Below are 25,823 nucleotides of genomic sequence, written 5' to 3' on the forward strand. Positions count from 1 at the left end.
AAAAAGAACACTATTAACACTACTACTTAGTATCTATCGTAAATAGGTACATGTTGTGAAAATATCGGTTGATAATAAAATAAATATAGGTAAGTATTGAGATACTTTGGTTTATAAATTAATAAGATTTTTTTAAGTACTTGTATGTACCTAATAAGAACGTGACCAACACCACACAATTTAAGTACCTACGTATCGATTTAATCTCTCTTCACTATTTTGTGGTTTGGTCAGATCTCCGCGTCTTCTCGCGTAATATAAAAAAATACGCAATTCGTAATAAATGAAAATCTTATACCTACTAATAATAAAAAAAGAGAAACAGGTGGGATTTATTAGTAGTATTATGTGGTTGAAAGCATATTCACAAAAAAACTTAATGGTCTAATCCTAATTATGCTAATAATATATTATTTAGAAACCATGAAATAAACAATATCATTGCAAAGATACAAAACATTAAAAATATTATGCTTCATACAAAAGGGAGAAATGATAAAATTCGATTCCTATGTTAAAATATCCATTATAATAATAAGCATTATCAATACTTACTTATATATAAATATATGCCTACATATTTTTAGAAATGTTAAGTATTAAGGTGAATTCTTTATAGGAATATATGACCAAATGTGACTTTTAATGACATCTAGTTTTTTTAGTAAATAAATGAATTTTCGTTAAAAAAGCTTTGGTATATTTCGACCAGGTGGCAGTAAAAAATTAAATTATTGAAAATATTGTATTATGTTGTAAAAGAACGAGGCACCGCTTCGTGGTCAAGTGGAGAGGCAGACAATATTTGTTAATAAAATTTGTATGTGTGATTTTTAGCATTTATCTTTCTTTATGTTGTGATTTGCATATATTCGTTGATGTAACTTTATTACAAAAACAAAATAAATAATCGTCATACACGCGTATGAATAAATTACATAAATGGAATAAATAATATTTCCTCACACATGTATGTAACAACTGCGCGTATGATTTCATTTCAGAACGGGTTTGTGCATTTACTGTCTGGCGCCACAGACTCTTGAGTCATGGAGTGAATCTGCGTTGATCATTATTGTGCAAAACAATAAATCCGATGATATTTTTGTAAATCATTCCCAACATGCAAATGCCCAAGCATAAGACAAGATATAAAGTATACACTTTACATACAGCTGCTAAAGATGACGTCCACAACAATGTAGTTGCAATAATTATATTATATACGTTGAAAAGTCTATTTTAAGTATCGATACCTTCATAGTATTGATTTGGTTAGTTTTCACATTTAAAATGATTATTCAAATAAATACTATTATTGTTTATTGTTATGATAATACAATCTTGGCCGACAATAGACAGTAAGAAACTGGAAGTAAAACGCATTGATACAACTATGTTTATAATTTTCAATATAAAATAAAACTGTCGAATACAATATGGAACACGAACATCGTCGATGACATACGAGTGATCCATTTTGTGCAAAAAATATTATCAATTTTACCCAACAACATATTATGTACCTACAATTATATTCAGTGGCGGGTTTAGTGACGTGGAGGCCCGATGCACTGACTGATTTTGAGACACCACGATACAAATACATTAAACAATAGATATAAAAATAATTATTATTGAGGATGACAATGATACATAATAATATTACTTTTTGTATACAATTAGGTAGGTACCTACGTATCTGTTTCTGTGGATATGTCATGGGTCCGTTTGATGTTAGTTCGATGGATTTTGTTATGCTTTGGATATCTTATATCCAATATGTAAGAAATACGCATCTTTTAAAGATTTTTTCAATCAATTACGATTGGATGGTTTGAACTGTTTCGAGGCCGTCTTTTAAATGTTCTGGTGAATATTTTCCGGATCTGTTCTATACACAAGGCGGCTATCGATGGTAGTTTATCACATTTACGTATTGAGGTATTATAACTGTTACAATAAGTTAGCCGTCTAAACTGTCAAAACTGTCTATCTCGCTCTAAAAGTTAACACAACCAAGAGAGGGGCTGTTAAAACAGCACTTTTTGACAGTTCAGACGGTTAACTTATTGTAACAATTATAATAAGTAGGTACCTCAATGTATAAATATGATAAACTATCCTCGATAGCCGCCTTGTGTAAAGAATAGCTTCGCTGATTATATTGATACATTTTAATTATTTTATAAGTTAGCCATTGCACATCGATAGATATTTACAACAGCTAGTTAGTGTTTCCTTCAATACATGATTATTGTGCTCACGATTTCGTCCGAACTCTAAACATTATTCAACATAACAAAATAAATCGTATTGTTTATGTAGTTATTTATGAAGTAAGTATGTAAAAAGATAGTGAATCATGGAAGAATTATTTATTTGTTGATTTATTCAAGAAACAGATAGATATTTTACTTAACGTATATGCACTTATATGTAGCAGGATTATAAAATAATTGATAATCGGGGGTAAATTCGCAAAACTCTCCAAAACACAATTACCTATTCACTGCGACGTTGAATACTCGTATAATCAATTATAAGTTGTCATTAAAAATGATACGACATTCATTGTGTTTCACTACCAAATACCGTTTGATAATACGGATTAAAGAGTTCCCCCTTTAGAATTTTGATTAATATTCGAATATACAACCAATAATATTATTAAATGTGTTACATTAATAAATTTCCTATGTAATGCGTAACCAATTACTGGTAAAAGAATCCTATAATTAAAAATATATAAGATGTATAATGCAGGTAGATACTCTGTTTTTTGTCTGCGGTATAATTGTCGGCTTTAGTAAATTGTCCGTAAACCACAACGTATTAATTACGTCACCGTATACACGTTAAAACTTCATTATAATAATATTAAATGCAAGGCAAGGTATTCAAAGGCAGCAGAAGCGTATGTAGAAGGAGATTATCTAGGATACGCCAGTGGTATATTGTACAAGGTGCTGGGGATCTGAAACGACTGACCCAGGATGGCAGTAGTGAGTTTCGAAACACTGATTGATTTTGAGTCCCCCACGATAAAAAGAAAATAAAAACCATAACTTCCAGCGACCGATGTAACTTGTAAACATAACAACGCATCTCTTCCATATCCAATTACTGTATTATACTCAATCTGTGAGAAATATCTAAATTTTTAAGATGTATGTATAATTTTAATACTTTATTGAATGACTGGTTGGAACCGTTTCGAGACCCCTTTTAAATCATTTGGTGAATCGACTGCGCCTTCTGCGATAGCTGCGGTGCTGGATAGGAATGTGTACTGCAAGTCGGTCGTCAACCTTCGATAGAAGCTGGCACCAAAAGAGAAATAATAATATTTCTGTAAAAAATGTACAATTATTTGAGAAGACCGATTAAATAACAAATGATTATAATTATTTGTCTTTGTCGAAAAATACGCCTTTAAACTCTCATTATTATACCTCTAATCAATTAAATTATTTCTTTTTCATACTTAGGTATCTCAACTATCTATTTAAAAGTAAGTAGGTATGTATACACTTGGGCACTTTATTGTGCTCGTCGTTTCGAAGCAATGCCATTCAGAATTATAATGATAATTTGTATTCGTCACTTTGATTAACAATAATAGAAATAAATGAGTTCTCACAATGGATCGTGAATTCGTTTCAAAAAGAAAACTTTTTTTTAGATGAAGATAAGTAAAAGAATCGTTTGGTACAATGATGGCTTTGACCCGCAATGTGGATGTAATGCCATCCACCACTTTCACCTACTTATCATTCTTGGAATGTTGTTTAAAATCCGGGCAATCGAAACGCATTTGGGATGCATCGATAACGTTCGTTTTTAATGATACCATTTAGAGGTTTTATGACTCTCATACTGCATAATATATTATTATCAACGGATACTGTATGTCGATCAAGTAGAAATCGTACTCTAACTTAACTCAATTATCTATAAAAATGTAAGGGATATCGCAGTAGCGAAGGGTGACTTTTGGAAAGAGGTAGGCTGTGGAGATCTGATAAAAAGAACACACTTGTCAGGTAGGTATAGGTACTTACGAGAAATAAGAAGATATTACGATATTACTACTATTGAATAGGTACACACTAACGACAACGACACACTAATTTAATGAAACTTCAAAAACTCACTGACGACATAGAATTAAGCGATCAGTTTAAATTAGGTACGTATTTTTTCAAAACATTTATACACATCAAAAATCAGTAGGTAAAAGTTCTTTTTATTTTTAAAAACAGTCTATATTTATTAATATTCGATTAAACACCATAGAAATTATTTTTTTTCGGTTTTAGGCTCTGCGATCGGAGCTTATCTTAGTTCATACAATTCGATAGACTGGGCGTGGGGCTACGTGACGTTAAGTCCATATGAAAAAAAATGAGAATTATTTGAAACATAATCCGACCTTCATTTACGTCAAGACAGATGTGCGCGCTGTGGTATATTTTTTAAAACCTTTGCAGATTGTTTTGTAATTATCTGTGTAATACATTCCTACACATATGGCATCTCTCGTTGGCAAAATAAATTATTGTATAGAATATTATAATCAAGTGAATATATAAATAAGTCAATATGCAATTAAAATATATATTTTTTAAGAAGGTAAGCTTCAAATAATCGCCTAGTATGGAGTATTCGCCACTGGGATATCAAGGATTTCTGCCAAAAAATAACATCATGTTGGAGTAATAATTGGCATTCGATATAATAAAGGTACTTACTCAACTAGTTAAATTTTATGTTTGATTTTTATTGAAAAATCAAGAAATTTTCTTCACTTCGCAATTCGTAGCTATAATTAAATTTGAACTTTATGTTATTTGCACTATCTTAGCGTGTTTCCGTTATTCAATTAAATTGCATGATGGAAATTTATAATAATGTAATTAATCAGCAATAAAATTGCAGAATTGCGACTTCATGGTTAGGTAACTTATTTTAATATGTGTTGTTTTGTTTTATTTCATATTTTTATTTTGTACCAATTCGTGGTACTCCGACAATCGTAGATATAGAAAAGTAAGTCGAGTTTCTACTACCTATGTTTTTTCGATGAACTCTTCACTTATCTAAATCATGTTTTGATTTTACTTCCAAGAAAACTATAATTACGTTAGCCGTGTATGATATCCATAATTTTCATCAGCGCTCTATGCAATGATAATAAACGGCTATTATTGGCACTTCTCAGTCTCCATTACCTAATGTCGGCGAAGACGAGCCAACGCATCTGGCCACTTTCCAAGTCGATTTAAGACCGATGGATCATTATTTTCCGCCATGAACTAATTTGTTTTTGCTCAATTTTCAATGTGACGCTTCCACTGACGGATTGACAGTTTTCTAATGTCACTCGTGTATGATTTTGACATTTTAGATATCCATACAAATTTAATTTAGTTCACCTAATTATACCTATCGGCGTTTTCCGCACGTTTTATAAACCACTATGTGCTAAAAACAAGATTAGATCGTTAGGTCAAATTTAAACGCGGCAAAAACAAAAACAAAATTAGTTTGGCTTATGTTTCTATTGTTATCTACGGTAACCGTACAGATTACTTTCGACACGATACATTTTTTACACAGATTTTTCAATTCCGATGTACCTACCTACATTCTTACCTAAATTATCAACCTACTCGATAATTTTTAGTGTCATCAAGCAACCTAATTTTTCGTAAAATGTATAGGTAGTTAGTAGAATACTGAACAAAATCATATGAATTTAATTTATCTGTCTAATGCAGTGATGCACAAACCGCTACCCGTGGGCAAAATGCGGTCCAAAATAATATGTAGGTACTTTCATCATCAAATCTTTCATTGAAAACGACAAAATTCTAATTTCCTATACTTATATTAAGTTCTATCGTGCAAATACATTTGTACGTAATGTAGAGTGGATAGTGATTGGAGTAGCTGATATGTAACTATTAAATTAAAAATAATAAAATGTAGATATTCAATTTCAATTTTCAATTATTTGTCTCGTCTAATATAAATATCATTATTTTTTAACACTTTTACCCACTGCAACCCGTGAAAAATGAAAAAATCGAAAAATTAGCCCCTCTTTCAAAAAGGTTGTGCACCACTGGTCTATTGCAATTAAAAAAGTAGATATTTAAAAAAATGTAGCATTCGTGAAATTCTTTGTACATTGTTTCAAAGGTTACGGTGGATTTCAAATACTTAGCTATGTGAATATGTCGGATGCAGGGCTCGAAATGGACCGGAACGCACCGGAGCGCCGTTCCGGTACGTAAAATTGATAAAATTATCGCTCCGTCTCGTGGAAAAAATAATTTGACCGTCTGAGCGAGATATGTCATATAACAAAAATCTAACAAACTTATTTTTATAAAATACACAGAATTTGATAACTATGTTAGTATCTTCAGAAAGTTGGCGAGCGTTCCGGTTCGTAAACTTTTTCATTTCGAGCGCTGGTCGGGTGCATAAATTATGTAATAAAACACGAGATATAGGAAAGCAAGATTGAGGGAGAATGTCACGGTGAATGAATAAAGAAAACGGAAGTGGCTAAAAGAAACGTCTAAGGTTGAACTGGGATATAAAGTGCTATTGCTGAGAGACCAAGACCGTGACGAGCTCTTAAAGGACTCAGACAAGGCACTCAACGAAGAAGGGATACCTAAACCCAAAGCTCGCAGGCTCATTTACATGGCTTGCAACTAAAGTCATTTAAAGACGACCCTCATAGCAACTTTTTTTTTTTTTTTTTTTTCTTTCAACTATCTGATTTCAGCAGAGTATTATGAAATTCAGTACCTACTCATTACTGCTTGCTTATAAAAAAACCAGTAGTGAATTGTACTGAAGATACAAAATCAGTTGCAATTAATATAGGATCTATTATCCCAAACTTTATTTTTACAGTCTATATTTCGGTATGGGCAATTTTACTTACGATTTCCCTTTTTATTATTTCAGGTGAACGGCGGTAGTCCAGCTGAGAGGGCGGGTCTTGTTGCTGGAGACTCTGTCATCAAAGTCAACACCACCGATGTCTTCACCCTCAGACACAAGGAGGCACAAGACGTCATCGTGAGAGCTGGTCAGAACTTCGACATCACAGTACAGAGGTAAGCTAGTAAGAGCATTATTAAAACAGGAGAAAAAAAGATTGTTCTACTCCTCCTATTGTTAAAAAATGTACACAGGCCGGTATTGATTGGTATAACACTATTAGGTATTCTAAGTAACTATTCAAACATGTTTGAGACAGGCCCTATTTCCGCTGAAATTGTTAGGTACCTAGTACGAATTATAAATTAAGGAATTTTTATATTTCAGTTTCGGGATTAGAAAAAAAACTAGTGACTTGTTGGGACAATAACCCTAGTGCAGACGTTATACCTAAGCTTTTGTAATAATATGACCTCTGTGTAATATAGGTACGTAGTACTATGTTTAGGCTTTTAGTGCTTATAGAGGCACTATATTAACCTTGATCGCTAGCTTAGCCGTTAGATTTTTTATGATAGATTTTATTTTTCCACTCTTATTGAGATCCAAGGCTTTCATTCGAGCCATCAATCACCGACATTGGTTCAGTAGATTTCGCAGAATTTTATGTGGCGTATGTAATTATATGATTATAGTTTGCACATTTTTTTTAAATTGTCTACGAATGAAGTGTGAGTCTATCCTGACGAAAAAAACACACAAGATAATTTATATTAATTAAGTACAAGCAATTATTTATTACGATGATTTTTAATCAACTTAATATAATAATTAATCGTATGTACCTACTTACGTACATTTTTCATAAATTTTAATATGTTCTTACTATAAGTGTACAGGGGGTCCTCATTATCCGAGTCCTCTCAGTTACAAATTTGCAGGGAAATGCAGAAAAAAACTATATAAGTAAACTCAAGTGCAATTATTACTAGTAGCTCACAGTCGTCAACTGTCACTTTCAATCTTTCAATCCCACACTCCTACGCTATTTCTGTCTTGCTCGTGTGTTTTTTTCTTTTCTAAACGTGTCCCAATTAAACCCATTTATTAAGAGGTATTTTTCGGTCCCAATTACCCTCGGATAACGATGAACCCCTGTACTTACCACATTTATGTATATAAGATTCGAAAGTGTCGGCAGGAGTTAAAACGGAATGGAAGAGACGTCGTGCCAGACAAGGCGGTACATGGCGAAATCTAAACACTTTCGGCGATAGCGACCACAGACAACAAAACACAAACCCCGCCTACTCCTTGCACACCTTAATGTGTTGTCAATAATTATGACAAATAACATACGTAATAATATGATATTATTTGTCATATTATTATGAACATCTCTCTCAGAATTGCAACCTCCGGTGGTGCTTACACATTCCGATGAAAAATGCACGTTTGAATCTGAGAAAGGAAACCATAACAGGCTTAGAGAATGAATATAATATATAATTAATAAGGGCCACGCCACACGGTGCTACAAAGAGGTTTTAATACCTACTCTAGTCAGTCTAGCTAGACTATTGATGAGCAAATCTTTCTTTTCAAGAGGGTTAAATTAAATAGGTACTTAATAAAATCTTTTTTGGAGCTGCATTTATAGTAAAGTTAAGTATACATATAAACATGGCCCTCACATCCTGAAGCGGGCCCCCCTACCTATGGCCAAGGATAAAGGCAGTGTGACGCTCTACAGTAGCGTTTTCCAAATGGTGTACGCGGTACAATTAATATATTTAGTGTTTGTATATTTAATACATCCATTTGAATTATGGAGTTGTCGAGTATCGATACTCAATTAAATTTTTATCGTACAACCACATAATTTTAAATAATAACATTACCGAAGAAAAGGCGACTTTTTTTTACTATTAGAGCAAATTTGTGATGTGTGTTTATCTCACTACGTATCAGGTCGACTCGCCACGCCGGGCCCCCAGGCTAGAACACTGTCAGCTCCCCACTTGTGGGGGCCATGCTTATAAATATATTGTTTGTTGCATAATTATCGAAACCGATTCTTTTTCATAATGAAACAGTCACTTTTCAACATAATATTTTTTTTTAAATCTTCTGGGCTTCAGACAATCATTCCGGGGTGCGCAGGTACGAGTAACTCATCAATGCTCTAGGTCTAGAATTAATATTTTCTAAGTGAAAGTTAATTGATTTCTTTTCCGTGTGTACCTCACAAAAAGTCACATATTTTTCTGTCTGTTTTTTAGGCATTTAAAATTAGAATAGTAATGGCTGAAATTGAAATGCATTGCGCATTGCAGCATGTTGTGAATTAATTGAGAATATGAGGTAAATGAGGTCGGTGAGAAAGAAACAATGCGATCTAAAAACACGGTCACGGTCGTGGTCGTGGGAACTCCTCGACTTTACTGAGAGAGTATTTATGATCACCAGGTTATGTCTAACTATGCTCGTATCAGCTGACGGACGAAAGGGAGTCATTATAATATAACGTATGATTTAGTTATTCAGTATAATGATAATTTGATTTATTCATACTCTCACTAAATGTCGATTAATTAAACACGCTGCTTAATAGTCTCTAGCAATCATAATAAGCCGATTAAAATAATATATCGAATTGGAGATATTACGAGAATTCCATGAATTCACAATTTTCGATATTTGGCTATTAAAAAAATAGAAAAGTGAATAAAACTTTTTAAAATACCTAATAATGCTCATTAATCGTACACTACAACGTTTTATGTCCTGTGACATCCATAGAAGTAGGACGTGTAGCGGTATATAGATAGCGATAAGGAAAAGTTGAGAATAATATTTTTTCTTATGAGTTTTTTATCTTTACCGTAAAACCATAAACGTTAAGTAGGCACATACCAACTTTTTTTAAAAAAAATTTACTTTGAAGTTGGCAAAGATGTTCCTACTTTCAGATAGTATTTAATTATAATAGCATTAAATTTGTACGTCTACTGCTTTTTTAAAAGATGAAATTAAAGATAGAAGATTCTCGGAAAACAAGATTTAAGTTTGATTTAAATTTCAAATTTTTACATCCCTAGTCTATGAAGTTCTCTTTCATGAAAACAGCTTCCTAAAAAATAGTTGTAATGTAAACATTCGAATAAGATTGGTAGATAAATTCAATATCATGAATATATTATGATAAATAATGATAAGTATTTACTATTGTTGCTGATTTTTCAACTTTTTTCGATTGTCCACAATCGAAAATTCTCGTATTCGAGAATAAATTTATTCTTGAGAATTTAAAACTGATTTATGGATTTACCGAGAAATGTCCCTTTATGGTCATGGTCAATTTCCTTCAGGATTTTTTTCCGTCCAGAATTTCTTTTTTGTAACTCGTCCGGCCTAATATTTATCTGATGAGCTTTAACAAATTCCCTTTAGAAACAGATTCGAGACATTTTTTTAACTCTTCTTCCTGGTAACTATTTCTCGAGATTCTCATTGATGATTAATGGAGAAATGAAATTCTCGAAATTACTGAAAAATTATTTCTCCAGAAACGTGAATCATCTTTTCTCATAATTCCTCGAGAATTTATTCTCCTCTAGTGCACGTAGATTACTCTCGTATCATCGTTGCAGGATAAGGGAGGATTCATAAATATTTTCAACTCACTCAACAGTTCCCCAAGTTTTCCATTAAGGTGATCACGTCAATATTCAAATAAATTGAGATATTGTACTTTTGAAGATCATTAGGTATTGAAAATAATTGCCGAAATGTTGAGGGTCGCAGCTTTGCAACATATTATAAAGATTTAAAGCTGATACCAAGTTAATAACTAAAAAGCGATCCTTATAGAGACCTCTACGATGCCTTCACAATGTTATGGGTTTCCAAACATTATGCCTGGAGCAGATGTTGTGAAAAAAAGAAGTTCATACCTATACAAATATCTGATATTTTGCTTTCAGGGGAGGCAGCACATGGAAACCACTGGTCACACCGACCGGAGCGATGCCATGCCCATCTAAGTCAATGAACTCAATGTCACCCGTCACTCAAACATCCCTAAAGCACAACCACCAGGCCGGCCAACACATTGGCTCGGGCTACAATAGCGCTGCCAAGCCTTTCAACTACGTAAGTTTTATTGTACCTTATAAGGATACAACCTTAATCAGCGATTTCCACCAGCTATTTGATCCATTTATGTTTCCTGTAGGCAACCATGACCCACAGTGGATTTCAATGACTATAGTTGATTACACACAACTTGGAAAACCCTCAAAAGCATAGGGCGATTGGTTGTTTGAGGGATTTAGCCGCTAAGCCACTGACCCTTGAAAAAGCCTTACAAATACATCCTAATAACTACTATACTATCTGAGATCATATTCAGTCAATAATGAATTTTTGTAATCAAAATCAAAGACAGCACTTACTTGATTCATAAATGGTGTCAGGATTTTTACATCTTTGTACTAACTAATAATTGTTAATCTAATAATTTGTGATGAATATTCGAGACTGAATAAAAAATAATTAATTTTTAATTGATTGAGTTGAAGAATGAATTTGCGGTAAAATCTAATCAAAGGTAACTTAGGTAGCATAATATAATTAGTAACATATTCAATATTGCCAGATAATTCGGTACCTACTTCAGTATTTTCTATTTTGTTCGTTATACCCAGTTTATGCGTGCATGGATTTACTACTGACAGTACGTAATATCGCGGCCATAACAAGAAAATGTATGTGTAAACATGTATTATCCTGCAGTTGCATGATTGCATGCATGAATCAAAATAGTTCGGAAGCTTCTGAATTTTCATGCGACAGTTGGAATTTTTTCAATCTGCACCTACGCAGTAGAACGATATTGGCGAACCTCCCGGCAAGAAAACGAACTATACTGCGCTGAGACTCATTTTGAGGTTAACCGATTTTCTCTACCTGTCAAATAGTACCATAAAATGACAAAATCGTGTCTCACTTACTCTTGAAGAATGAGATCGGTGAGACAGTCTGCACTTTTACGTGTAAACATTATTGTTACGATAGTTTCAAATAATTACTATTGCTGCTAGTAAATCCATGCACGTGTACAGGCGCTTTTATTCTGAAGTATTCAATATGTCAATATTAAAATTAAGGTAGAGCGTTAAAAGTTACCAGTGACATGTAGTGATGGAATTATGAGACATCATAATTATAGGACATAATATAGAGCCATAGATCTCTAAATCTAATTTTTGTCAGATAACAGCTGCTGAAGAGGTATCGATAATTATTACTCTAAGTAGTTTTAATTGCAAGTTATATATAAATTAGGTTACTAAACTATCCAAAAGATATCATTCTCCCAATAGGAAAGGAAAGAATAAAAAAAAAACATAATTTTATTTACAGAAAATCGATTAAAAAAATTAAATATGGTATTGATAAGCTAGATTTTTCATTGATAAAATTATCAATTTTTTTAAATTTTTTATTTTTCTTATTATTTACTATTTTTAGATTTATATTTACACTGTCGAGGTAATTTTCCAGTATTTTTTATTTAATTTCATGTTTCATAATTACGTTACTAGATGTCACTCGTAATCAAAATAAATTCTGATAATCCTTATCGTTACGATTGTTGTTGCTAAATAGAAAATAAAATCACAAATGACATATAAAGTATCTCGCCCAAAGACAAATAGTATGAAAACGTTACTGCAGAAGACAGACTGTACAGGTTTCATTTGATTTTACTTTTCAGATGAATGGAAACGGTAATTCCGTGAAGAGCATAGTGAACAAACAATACAACACTCCTGTAGGAATTTACAGTGAACAAACTATCGCAGAGACTCTCTCCGCACAAGCGGAAGTCTTGGCCGGAGGAGTTTTGGGGTGAGAAAATTTTTTCCAAAATAATGACTTGTATTAAAATGTATTATTTACCGTCATCGTCATTCACTCACTTTTTGTGTAATCAATGTAGTTTATCCAGCAAAAGTTATAGAACAGCTGATATTTTACTATTTTAAATCTTCAACAGAGGTAGCCACCTAGTTGGTTTTTTTTTTTTTTTTTTTAATATTATAATTCCTTTATTGACTAATAATTTTTTATACCTACATATTGGACTATACGTAGAAGTTTATTACAACAAATTTAATTATCACATCGGCAGACACTTCTTGAAATGCTCTACATTCTGATAAATTCAAAGGATGAATTTCCGAATATATTCTATGTCACATCGGTACATAGTAGTGTAAGTACGGATCACTTCGATATTGTTTTCATAGAATAGGTTATTATTTACTTATTATCAGGATCTAAGGATTTGCTAGCGGGTAAAATAACCAATTTTTTTTATCATTTGTAGGGTCAATTTCAAGAAAAACGAGAAAACCTACGACTCCGAGAAGAGTGAAGTATTTAAAATGCTCCAGGAAGCTGACAATGACCCAGAACCCGGTATAAATATTTTCTTACTTCATATTACCAACAATAAAATTATTATCAGCCATTCTTCAAAGATCGATAAATCCGTGTAGCAAACATTTCCAAATTTAATGGAAAAATAAATTCATCTGCATGAAAAGAACAAAATATACATTGAATTTTTTTAACTCTGGAAGAAGTATGTATAATGGAAGTATCTACCTCTCTAATTTATTATCCTAATATGTTTAGATCTGTCAAGTTTTGTAGACATCGATCTTCAACATTGATAATAAAACAAGTCAACGGTCCGGCCTGACACTACCATGAGTCCAATTTATTTTTGCCTAGAAATAATTTTAATTACTCTATAACACCCCGCATTGAATGTGGTCTCGTTTCATTTATGCATGTTTCCTCTGGATGTACCATATAGAAATGTCATCGTTCTCACCGGCGCCCCCACCCCAAGCCGTGTCGGGCCTCAGGCACGTGACGGCTCCCATCACCCGGCCGGATGCCCCCCTCAACAACACCGGAGGCCTGCCTCCAGGACAGAACATCTGCGAGGAGTGCGAGAGGCTCATCATGTAAGTTTATCCCGCCGCCTCGTCTCTGTCTTTCAGGTGAACGAGAGAGCCATCCTACTCCCGAACTTGAACGACGTTTGAAACGGTAGCGAACATTATTGATTGAAGTTGTCTTTATTTCTGTCCTACCGCGACTCGACGACGATCACAGAAACTTGCCAGTATTATGCGACCGCCAGCCGCATCCGCACCGCGAGCCCCAGGCCTCTGACTCCGCGGCCCCGGAGTGCTCCTCCGCCGGTGTCCAGAGTCACCCACGGCACTCAGACACCAACGCCCGAAGCGGCCCCGCCCACTTATCTGTCGCCGGAACCTCCGCACCGCCCCAGCATTCCCGTGGGTTGCCACAACGTTCTGCCCGGGGGTGAAATCCAACTCGGCGCACCGCCGCCATCATCGGAATCGCCACTTCTCGGGCCCGTCCCTGACACTCCGGTCTGCTCCGACTGCAGCCAGTTCATCGTGTAAGAGCGGCGCGGCGCTCTCCGCGTGTCCCCGGTTTCCGGCTTGCTCTGTCGTGTGGTGCCGATAGTCCGTTAGAACTGACCCCGGGCATGTGCGGCATATAATTTTGTGCACGTAGTTGCCTGTCGACGTTGTAAACGTTTCGCTCCCTATCGCTCTCATCGCCGTCATCGACATCCTGGTGTTTCACATCGTGCGAGTATATTTATATGGACAGGCCAAATTGGTACAACATAATGATTCTCTGTGATTCCAAAAAATAAGGTTTTGCGAAAGCTTGACAATATGAATATTACTTTCGCGGTCTTTTAGCATCAATAAAATGTTAATTTCATCATATAAAAACCTTCACTGCACAGGCATGGCTACGAATATTGTGACTGTGACATGTTCAGTAGTACTTAAACTATAACAGATGTAATACGATGCAATAATATTATGTCAAAAGAATTGGTGTTCTGTCTAATGATATACCAATGTAATAATGTTCACCGGAATGAATTGGATGTTGTACATTTTTCATCTTCATTCAAAATAATACTTTTAGATATTTGCATACTCACCCCCAGTTGAACTAGTACATAATACTATTAACTTGTAAAGTATCTATCTTTGTACTGAACAGTGAGCCATAATAATATTATTATAATGCTATGTACCTACCTACCTAAGAATATAATTACGTACCTACCAATGATTTGTAACAACAGATCAATATTCCCCAGTATAATATTGTAATTATTTAGAATGTAATGAGCCTGTATTTGTGACTTTTCCAAATGTAGCAACAATATAAAAAGTTAAATATTTTTATTGAACAACAATATGTAACCGTTCAGGCAAAAGTCACTATCAGCAGAAACATTATCTTAGATATTCATTATAATTGATAACACTTAGGCACTATCACTTTTGGCAAGTCTTGGCCTACTTCAAAAATCTTTCTTTATCCGATCCAGTGTCACCGTTTTGGCCGAGCATCCTTAAATCCCCAGCGGTGCCGTCCAGCCATCCGTGTCTTTTCTTGCTCTCATCCCCTCATGGGAATCAGTACTAGTACTCATGTACTGACATCTATTGGCGGCCTAGTACCAATATACCAGGCCGCCTTGCTGTTAACTTTTCCGTCACTTTATGCATGTGGCCGATCCAGCACAGTCTCTGCATTTTGATTTTTTGAAAATGGCATATTTTAATTAAAACTACCAATTCTGCTTATTGTGGTCTTTGCTCGGATGGTGACAATATGTAACAATATAATTATTGGTATGCACAATGATCACGGTTCATTATTTTAATGTTGTTTTACCAAGCGCCCTTTCCTTTTTTAATTTTCCAGAGGAGTGTTTGTTCGCATCAAGGATAAGAACCTTCACGTAGAGTGTTTCAAGTGCGCCACTTGCGGAGCGTCTCTGAAGAATCAAGGATATTACAACTTGAGCGGAAAGTTATACTGCGACATCCACGCAAAGATGGTAGCTCGCCAAAACCCACCGGCGTCCAATCTCGAACCCGTCACAATCCCAATGTAAGTAAATAATTATTTGTCACTAATAGAATAATAATTAGTGTCTTACTATAATATAATAATAGTTTCTAATACACATTATAAATTTAATTACATTTTCAAAATTTCATCAAAAGACTGTATATTATTTAGCAGAATTTTTATTGAGTAGTGGTCAACTACAATCGTTTTAAACAAACAAAATTCCCATATATATTATGTAGTAACAACAACAACATGAATCGCTCTCAACCAACATGATAGTAATACAAATTTTAATTTGAATTTCCAGGGGTAACCTGCCTTTGAGTACCATCTCATCGGCTCTGTCATCTCACACAATGCCATTACCACCATTGAATACTCCGATGTTACCGACATCCAACGGCTCGTCAAAGTTCATGGTAAGATTAGCTGCCTAGTCGTTAATAACTTTGCAAATGGATCATTCCAATAGACTAGTGGCTTCTGTTTGTTGGTGTCTCTTTCCCTTCATTCAGATTGTAATCCTTTTCTCAATTGAATTCTTACATTTGTAAAATACCAGTTATTCTAACTACAATTTATTTAACTTAAAAAGTCTTATGTAATTTTTCTCACCTGAGTGGCACCTCTTCACTAATATTCAACATAATCAAATGCCCTCTATTCCATTTTTAACGCCATTGAATGATTCAAGTAAACTTTTACTAATATTCGCATTCGTACTAGGGAACTTAAAGAAAATGACAGTTGAAAAATGACAATGTAATTTTATCATATACATATTAAATAAATCGCGACCCTAATACTACAAGGTGCTAAGTGTTTATTTTTGACAAAACAACATGAATGACTAAAAATGAAGTATGTAGTATTCAAAGCTGCCTTATTGTTACTTTTGTTTCTCGAAAAATAAACACTTAGAACCTTGTTATATATATATAAAATATTAATATATAAAATAAATATAAGTATGTAGATGGTAATAGGGATGTGTTTTATGGTATTAAAATTTTATTTCAAACATATTGTTATGATCAGTACATTTTTGAGGTGGAAAGTACCTATTGATTGGCAATAAAGTACTTTCAAATGTAAATGTATTCAATTGTTTGTATCTTTATCAATGTGGCAATATTAATTGAATTGGCATTGTTTAAGAAGTTTAGAATAGTTAAATTAGTATAGTAGCATCTGTGTTTACACAAAGGGTAGGCCGCAACTAACATTTAATAAATATGACATATTATTGGTTTGTTTTCATTTTTTCATGCATGATTTGTGATTAATCGTATCATTACGTCGTCGTGCGGAGTAGAGGATAAAATGCCCGGTTCCAAATCGCCTGGTAGTTGCTTTGAGTTCCACGATATGGTCAAATTTAATTTATATGCACCTATTCAATGGATTGATCGAATGCCTAAAACCAATCCAAAGAACTTTTTAAAATATCTTGCAATAGAAAATGTAATGTTTTTTTCAAAAATAGAAAGATGTAGTTTTTTTAACTTTTTTCATTTGGTCAATTCAAATGATGTATTGAAATAATGATAGTATTAGATTTGATGGTTAGTTTTATAAAACAGTTAATAGATCATTGCAGTTTCTTTTTTCGGTTTACAGGGAAAGATGAACGGTTAAAATGAATAATAAAGTTTTCATAAATTGACCAAAGATTGCAGATATTTATTTATACCAGTAATGTACGTCTTATTTATTAAATTTTAGCCGCCATATAGCCCAAAACTATTATTGATACTATTCTATAGGGATATACTTTAATATTACTGTCGTCTGTAAGTTATCGTATTAAAAAAAATAGCATGAGACTAACATTTATGTTGTACTTTCCTATTCCATAATTTTCAGCCTGCCGCAAATTATAAATCCGAGGATCAAATTGACAATTCACTTAACTTAAATCAAGAAAAATTGGACGCTTTCGCCTCCGCTTTAAACAACGGCGAACATGAATCGAAGAATAATAACTGTGCCCCTCCATTGCCTCCTAACACAAGCACGACTTTGAGTGTAACACCCAATATTAACAATAACACGGTCGAGAGCAATCCGGCGAGCGGCGTCCTCAAATCGGTTTCTAACGAATCGAACGTATTCAACGGCAGCAGCACCGGCGCCAATGCCAGCATTCCGCCCGCCACCCCCTCTAATGATGCAGTCTCCGCCAAATTCTCTAACAACGCAAGCGACGCCGCCAACAACGGATTCTTTAAAAAAGTCCTCCCGCCACATATGGGAGGAAACTATAAGGTAAAATATCTCCAGCCCTCTCAATTAAGGGTTAGAGTGTAAAAAACTGATAACCCTGAAAAGATACAAATTCAATTTATATACTAATATTATCTCGAAGGCATGTTTTATGATTGTCGAACGATTCTTAAAACCGTTTAACTGCTGAAAGCGTAATTGTACGTTAATTACACCAATTAACTAATTGCAGTATAGAAACGATTAATAGCGTTAAATTACGAATACTTTGAATCGTTTTGAATACATTTTTGGGTTATCAATTTTTCACCACCCTTTTAGTATTATAATATACTACAATACAATTACTTATTGTGTTTTATGAGATAAGATTCATCGAAAATATGAGTAACAGAATTCTTTCGAAGACATTCCTTCGTATCAATTCGTACTTGACTGCAGCCAATCAGCAATAATAATTTATAAGCCTATTAAAATAGGTAGCAAACAAATTCAATATTGAAATCCTATAATTTTTTTTATTTAGCCAATGAGCAATATCTCCGGGCCTAAGCCTTTCGGGTCACCGATGTCTCCCATGGCGCCCATGTCCCCGATGGCACCAATGGCCCCATTGTCAGCGTGCTCGCTGTCCCCTCGCTCCATGCAGTCGGTTCCATCGGCGCCCATCTCACCCGCATCCACTCTGACTAGACCTCTTCAGCAGGCCCCCATTTCTCAGCCGTTGCCAGGTAAGCGAGTCACCTTCGCATGCTAAGCCGATAACGGATCATTTATATGCAAACTCATTATATCTTTTTAATCTGCAAATAAATCATCGGTTCAAAGATAAAACTCAAGATTTACTTCATCTGAATCAGTTTGTACATTCCTACTATTGTTTGGTAGTGCCTTTGTGGATATTGGAAGCAAAGGCAACAAAGTCCAATCGGACTATATGGGACTTTGTTATCTTTGATTCCAATAATTCATAATATTGGTCATATCTGTGAGGAAATGACTTTTCATTTAAAAATGATTGTCAAGATGAGAAACAACCAACTGTTTGGAATCTATTGTGTGAGTTTTACATTTAAACCGATGAGATAGTCATCAGAGAGATGTATTCAATTTTACAATGGTTATTATTGGCTATAAATGAATCATTACCATAACTGGACAGACTCTAAAGTGGTATGCAAACTGAGCAACAGCTGCAAAAATCGTTATAAATCATCTCCAGGTTGATTAAATTGTCGTCACTATTGTACCTGGTACAATTTAATTAGCTTCTGTCTTATAATTCCTCTTCACAATGGCCCAAGTAAGACACCCTTTGATGCGTGTTGAAACACCAACACCGTGTGAAAATATGGCAAACGTTTGTTGACCATGGGTCACACAATGCGAATGTTGGTCTCTTCACAATAATAATCGCATACATTCGCCTTGCTTGGGCCATTGTGAAGGCGAGCATTACAGTTTGTGCCAAATACAATCATAGACTAGTAAAAGTCTGGATATGTACTTAGACATACATAAATATTGATATCCTGTATAATTTAAAAATAATCAGAAATAGTATTGTTTAATAATAATAATATGTATGTACATAGACTAAAATATTCACTTATACTATACCTATCAAAATACACTCTACCGACTATTATGAGGTTCATTGTCAATCTTTTAGGTGATATTGACTTGTCTGCCAGTATGGAACAGTAACGGAAAGTACTTTTCCAATTATAAAACTTTAATAAATTTATTAACTTCAAGTGAGGACTTACAACATTATAATATTTATTATTTCTAATGAGTTTATACCTATTTCACATACCTGTAATACTTTGTTCTCAATACTCAACTATTTACAATACTAATTTAATTATTGTAATATTGTTCTTATTATATGTATAGCACGCAGACACTGTATAATATTATGGTTGAAATCTGTAATGATTATTAATGTATATTTTGTGAATAATAATTTTATTGTGCGTATAAATATTTCAGAGAGTCTGGAATTATAAATTTTTTGTTTGTTGTTAATGTCTCAAATAACAATAATTAATAATATTTGAGTTACGAAATCATTTCTTTCGAGTAGTTACCTTTAAAGGTTTCAAAACGGTTCGCCCATGGAGACAATCGAAGCACACAATGTGATTGGAAGAAACCGCCTTGTGGAGAAATATTCACAACAAAAGAAACCTAAAACACCACAGCTACGACATGCTCTCACATAAGAGAAACAACACTAAAGGTAGACGTTGGGACCTGGCGATAGAGACAGATGACAGGCGACATTAGTGCTCTTAGTGCTCTAGAAGCGGTAGTGTTGCCTGTCGGTGTCGTCTATCTCGGTAGAGGGGTTCGAATGGTTAGCTTATTATGGAAATTGAAACTACTATGTACAAAGATGATTATAGTAGCTTATCAAGTAGACATCACTCTGTACAGATATACAGAGAACCTCCAAAAAAATAAAAAATAAATTTTGTATCACTTTTATTGGCTTTTAGAAATGAATCTTATGGACTTCAGTGCATACTCCTCCCATTGAAACAGGCATCAAAAATTGTCACAAGACTTCATACAAGAACAGTTATCTACATTCTCCCCAGATTTAAAATCTAAGAAATTACCACATACTGTTTTCATTTAACTTAATATGTTTTTTTCTATATTTAGAGTCAACTCTTCCATAGGGAAATAAAGCACACTTACAATGGACCACTCACTACCTACTGGGATGACATAACACCACATATAATTACATTTTCTTCATAATCGAATAGTTTTCTTTTTGGCAGAATAAGGAAGGAGCAATGAACACATTCCAAACTGTCAACATCAGTCTTATTTAATTCTGACCAACACATTTTAGGTTCATATTCTCCATACAAGGCTGCAACACCTTATAGAGGTAATTACGCCACAAAAATGGGTATCTACCTAGTAATATAATACATAATTGTGTTTCTACCAAAATGCGGAAATTCTTCTTAAAGCATATTATTTCTTTTCGGTTAAGTAATAATTTTATGAAAAACAATTAGTGTTCAAAATATTTATCGACACTATTAATCTACGTATAAAATTTGCTATCATTTAAAATTTAAAATGATAGTAGGTATAGTAATATTTAAAAAAATACTTACAAAAACAATATTCACTTTTACTGACATCCCATATAGATCACATATTCCCATATCATACAAACACAAAAGCATCTTATTTATGAGATCTTACTTAGTTAATATTAAAAACTCCAGTCTCATTTTAATATACCATAAAACAAGCTTTAAACAATTTAGATATTTAATAGCAATAGCCATAGTGTACAAAGTGATGTTTATGATTATAGACCATTTTATACGTTGTCCGTGTTTCATGATTCAGGCATTTAATAATTTTTATTATTCTTATACGTTTGTATTTGCTGCGATGTGAAGCAAAATTATTGTTGAATTAGATATTTATAACATTATTGTATACCTTTGCACTTTGCATACAAGGCTATTGTTAGTATTAGGTCAAGTCGCTACTAATTACTCATCTAAAGTCATATTTTTATAATTGAATATCGAGGATAGGGAGATTTTATAATTAAAGTGCAAGTTTGTTTATTACGTTGGATGTTGGATAAAATATGAATATGTGGTCGTCGTCAAAGTGAAATTGAAATAAAATAATTACAAAATACCTACATACTACTTAACGTGTGTTTTAAACAATAACACATTTATGTTGCACTCTTACGATATATTGCATTAATTGAAAAGCATAATATGTATATATTTACAAATGTTTTATTCTGCGATATCTTCAGATATGATTTTTTGAAGAATTTTTGTTGTTCGCTAATTTTGTTTTCGGCTTTTGATTTAGCGATGCTTCCTGTAATAATTACAGCTTGCGCCTAGAAACTAAATATGCAGTTCTATAAAGCATTCGATTAAAAATAAATTGGACAAATATCTTCTCCGCTTATTCCACAACTTCACCACACGTCATCATAACTATGTACCTACCTGAAACCTAACCACAGTCGAGTGTTCCTTCATATTTAATTATTTTCACGTAAGCACACGTAGACGATGAATAATGCAAACAGAAATAATCTGACAAAGTTATTTAGAACGCTTCTATTCTTCACCTGACTGATACTATTTTCTGTAATTTTCCATCCCTCTCCTCGTTGCGTGTGCTCCAATTTTGTCCATGACTAATATGCGAACAATTTTTGTCTCCACATTTTGATAAATAAACTAACGACAAAACCGTTACAACAATAATTAACCATTAACCCGAAAGCTAAAAGTGTAAAGAATGTAATATGGCCCCCGCAAACTCCCCCCGAAGACGAAGAGTCAGAAGGCGAGGTTACCCGTCCGATTTTGATCTCTCATTCGGAGTCCCCGCATCGACCCCCGTCCCACTCCTACCGCACCGAACCGGCCCCCCAAATGCCGGCCCCCTGGCTCGCCAAACAGTCTCGCTCCGACCCGGACTCCAGCGCCCATCATGTCAAGTTTTTAGATGAAGTCATGAACGACCAGGGCGCCTCTCAAACGCTCTCCGCTGCTCATTCTGAAACGGCTGAATCGTCCGTGAAGTCTTCTGTCCAGATCTCGGCCTCATCGACAAATTCCAGCAGCATCACTCAATCCTCCGTGCAAAGCATGCAAGTCATGGAAAGTGTGAAGCAAGAGAGCGTCTGTCAGAGCTCTCAGAGTACGATGGTTTCCAGCGAATTTCAACAAGAATTGACGAGTGACAACGTTCAACAGACCATGTATCAATGTCAGACCAGTGTGCCAATCACGACCACCTATGACACGCCTCTGTCGAACTCCAATTCGCCCATGCCGATCACGAATAAGAGTCTATCTCAATCGGAAAATGAATACTCATTTACCGAGGCGACGGAAAATATGGAAGCTCAAAGTTACGTCAAACATAAGCAATCAATATGCTCTGCGGAGGTATCAAACATCACCGAAAGAAAATCTCCCATGGAATGCGCCGAAACCATCGGAGATGCTCTAGAATCGCAACAGCTGGTTGATGCTCTCACTTCCGATGGCGGAACTCCCAGGCCTCCTTCCCCCACGCCTGAAGATAAACCAAGTCCGATTGATGAAAAAAATTGTGAAGATATTAACGATTCTGTGGATTCCTTCAATGCGACGAATGTGGAAAAAGATTTCAACGACGTCAAACAAAATACTGAAAATAATTCCGCATGTAAAATGGAGAGTTTTACAGATATGACTTCATCATCGAAAACATTGACTGAAACTTGCGAGATTTCTTCATCCCAGTGCAGAAAACTGCCTCCCAGTAATATTCTCAACTCTGTTCCCAGAGCTTACGAGAGTCCTATGTTGACGGCATTGACAACGGCCCCCGAAAGACCTTATTCCCCATTGCCTCAGACCACTCAAGCGGATCGGATTTCGTCTGCGAGTGAACCGGTTTGCGCGAAGACTGAATTTGTCCCGGCTCAAGTGCCATTCACAAATGAAAAAGTGGAGGAGATTCGCGAACAGATGACCGCAACACAAAATTTGTGCGCTTCAAAAGAGATCGAAAGCCATCAGCAATACAAAAGAAACAGTTTTTCGTCAATTCCGCCGATCAAACCACATATTCCGAATAAAGTGTCGTCCGAGGCTGTCCCGATGCCGGAAGAGACAGTCCCTTATTTCCCCCCGGAAATACCGATCAATATTGAACCGAAAAAGCCCAGAGGAGGCGCAGTCTCCCCTTTCGTGTCCGCTCTCACCGTTACCCCTGCCCGCTGCTACACTCCTCTGGGATCGCAGCCTATTGAGAGAGGTTCTTTCGTTGAAGCGCTCACCGTGGCTCCCGACCGACCCTATACGCCGTTAGCCGGCGAAATGAACACAGCTGCGCCCAATCCCCCGGCGGTTTCATCCCCATTTGGCCAGGAGTGCGTTAGGCCGGTAGCCACACAGCCCTGTCAGACTTTTACGCAGACGTCGAAAGCACCAGTTCAAACGGCCTGTCGGCTGCAAACCTCGACTCAGTCGTCTGCTTTCAAACCCGTCGTGAGAAATGTACAAACTTTCCCGCCTCCACCTCCGGAAGAATTCGCCGGTCTCCAGCCTGCCTTCCCGCCCGTGAGTGACGAGCTGAGAGCCGCATACTCTGGGGCGGTCAGCGCCAAATCACAGAGCACAAAATCGAATGAATCTTACTCTCAAATTTACCATTCGGAAGAGAGTCGTCAAATGCAAATTCAACAGACCGCTGTTTCCAAAAGTCAGATGACCTTCGAACAGACCTCCAGTGTTCAGGCCGAAAAATTATCTACTACTGCCAAACGAGCTTCGTCAGGCCTACATAAACCAGCCAACATACCCTGCTATCAGGTGAATCTCGAGCAGTTGCCATCCCAGAGAGGACAAACACCAGAAATAATTAACGAACCGGCAATTCTTCAGGCTCCCGTGACCCAATCGGTGGCGCCCGACTCCGTCGATCTCCACTTGAAAAATAAACTCAAATCTCAAGGGGAGCCGTCGCCTGCACCGATAGCCAACCACCGTCAAATAGCTCAATCCACCTTCTCAGTTTGCGAAAAGACGTCCCAACAAGAATATCATACGTCTACGGCAAAAATCGAAAATCTCCACAAGGACGTACCCATCACAATGACATTTCAGCCGGTAACGGAAGATCGGAACCTGCGAACTACACCCGTGATGAGGAGCCGCCCCACCACGCCCAGCGCGATCAACAAACCAGCACCCCTTATCCCTTTCTACCAGATGAATCTGGTGGCAGTGGAGCACTCGGCCGCTGACTCGAGCCTGTTCGAACCGTCCAGCCCGGAAGTGAGCCGCTCACCCACGCCTAAACTGCGTGCCAAGTCCCCAGCCCCCGGCCCTCCGCCCAACCCGCTCAAGGCCCAGGCGCCCCGTGTCAAAGACGCTGGGCAGCCAACTCACTCTCTCCTGTCGCAGGCAACAAGTAACCTACGCCGCGAACATGACTGCGTGTTGGCCAACTTTCAGAGTGGTGTAGAGATATTCAACGCATCAGGAGCCCACAACTGGGCTCAAAGCCAGCAATCGGCCATGCAGTCGCAGCAGAAACAGGTCTCCAAGATAGGATTCCACTCGAGAGAGACATCCGAGTCGACGTCCATCACTGAAACCAGCGAATTCTCGTCTGCAAGCAGACAGAGCTCTGCGTTCACTACCTCCGCCAGTGAGACGCGGTCAAGGCGCGAGTCGGGTGATGCATCTGTACTCAGGACCATGCGTGTATTTGAGGAGTTTGAGAGGACCCAAACTGCTGAGGTCGCGGAGATGGAGAGAAACTCAGGGGGCATCGTATCCCTCTCTTCCCAATATCCGGTGGTGAATCCGCAGGCGGCCGCTCCGGGCCAGAGCTGCGTCCGGAGCAGACCGTCTCGGATTGAGAGCCTTGACCCCCCTGCCCCTCCTGCGGCGCCCTCCCCAGCCCGGTCCCGATCGCAGTCCATCCCGGCCTTCCCCCCCGCGGCGAGTCCGGCATCAAAGCCCGAACTGCGAAGCGGGCCGCCTCCCCCGACCGATAGAGGTGCTAACAATAACTCCAGTGGCCCGGTTTGTGACCCCACCCCCTCCGCA

General features: G+C 36.2%; 2 protein-coding genes across 21 annotated transcripts in view; both read left to right on the plus strand.

The window, feature by feature from the left end:
• LOC147068096 (PDZ and LIM domain protein Zasp-like) overlaps positions 1–25,823 on the plus strand; it is an 86,483-nt gene that overhangs the window by 52,821 nt on the left and 7,839 nt on the right. For 7 of the 20 annotated variants that reach the window (XM_085952419.1, XM_085952436.1, XM_085952427.1 and 4 more), the window contains 8 exons: positions 6,991–7,142; positions 10,953–11,121; positions 12,749–12,882; positions 13,364–13,455; positions 13,859–14,012; positions 15,817–16,005; positions 16,277–16,388; positions 18,722–18,926. In XM_085952419.1, the coding sequence (XP_085808545.1) occupies positions 6,991–7,142; positions 10,953–11,121; positions 12,749–12,882; positions 13,364–13,455; positions 13,859–14,012; positions 15,817–16,005; positions 16,277–16,388; positions 18,722–18,926 (1,207 nt within the window). Of the gene's footprint in view, positions 1–6,990; positions 7,143–10,952; positions 11,122–12,748; positions 12,883–13,363; positions 13,456–13,858; positions 14,013–15,816; positions 16,006–16,276; positions 16,389–17,835; positions 18,238–18,721; positions 18,927–21,064; positions 21,104–25,823 lie in introns of all 20 variants that reach the window. The other 13 variants (XM_085952431.1, XM_085952423.1, XM_085952424.1 and 10 more) reach the window with 3 other exon arrangements.
• On the plus strand, positions 21,178–25,820 carry LOC147068098 (uncharacterized; the record flags this gene model as incomplete). Its single annotated transcript, XM_085952406.1, has 1 exon — positions 21,178–25,820. A coding segment is annotated over exon 1 (3,174 nt), but the record flags the coding sequence as incomplete, so codon positions are not given.

The sequence above is a fragment of the Rhyacophila brunnea genome, unplaced genomic scaffold (assembly GCF_057557595.1).
Source record: "Rhyacophila brunnea isolate RB1 unplaced genomic scaffold, BYU_Rbru_1.0 scaffold_3, whole genome shotgun sequence".
NCBI classification, from domain to species: domain Eukaryota; kingdom Metazoa; phylum Arthropoda; class Insecta; order Trichoptera; family Rhyacophilidae; genus Rhyacophila; species Rhyacophila brunnea.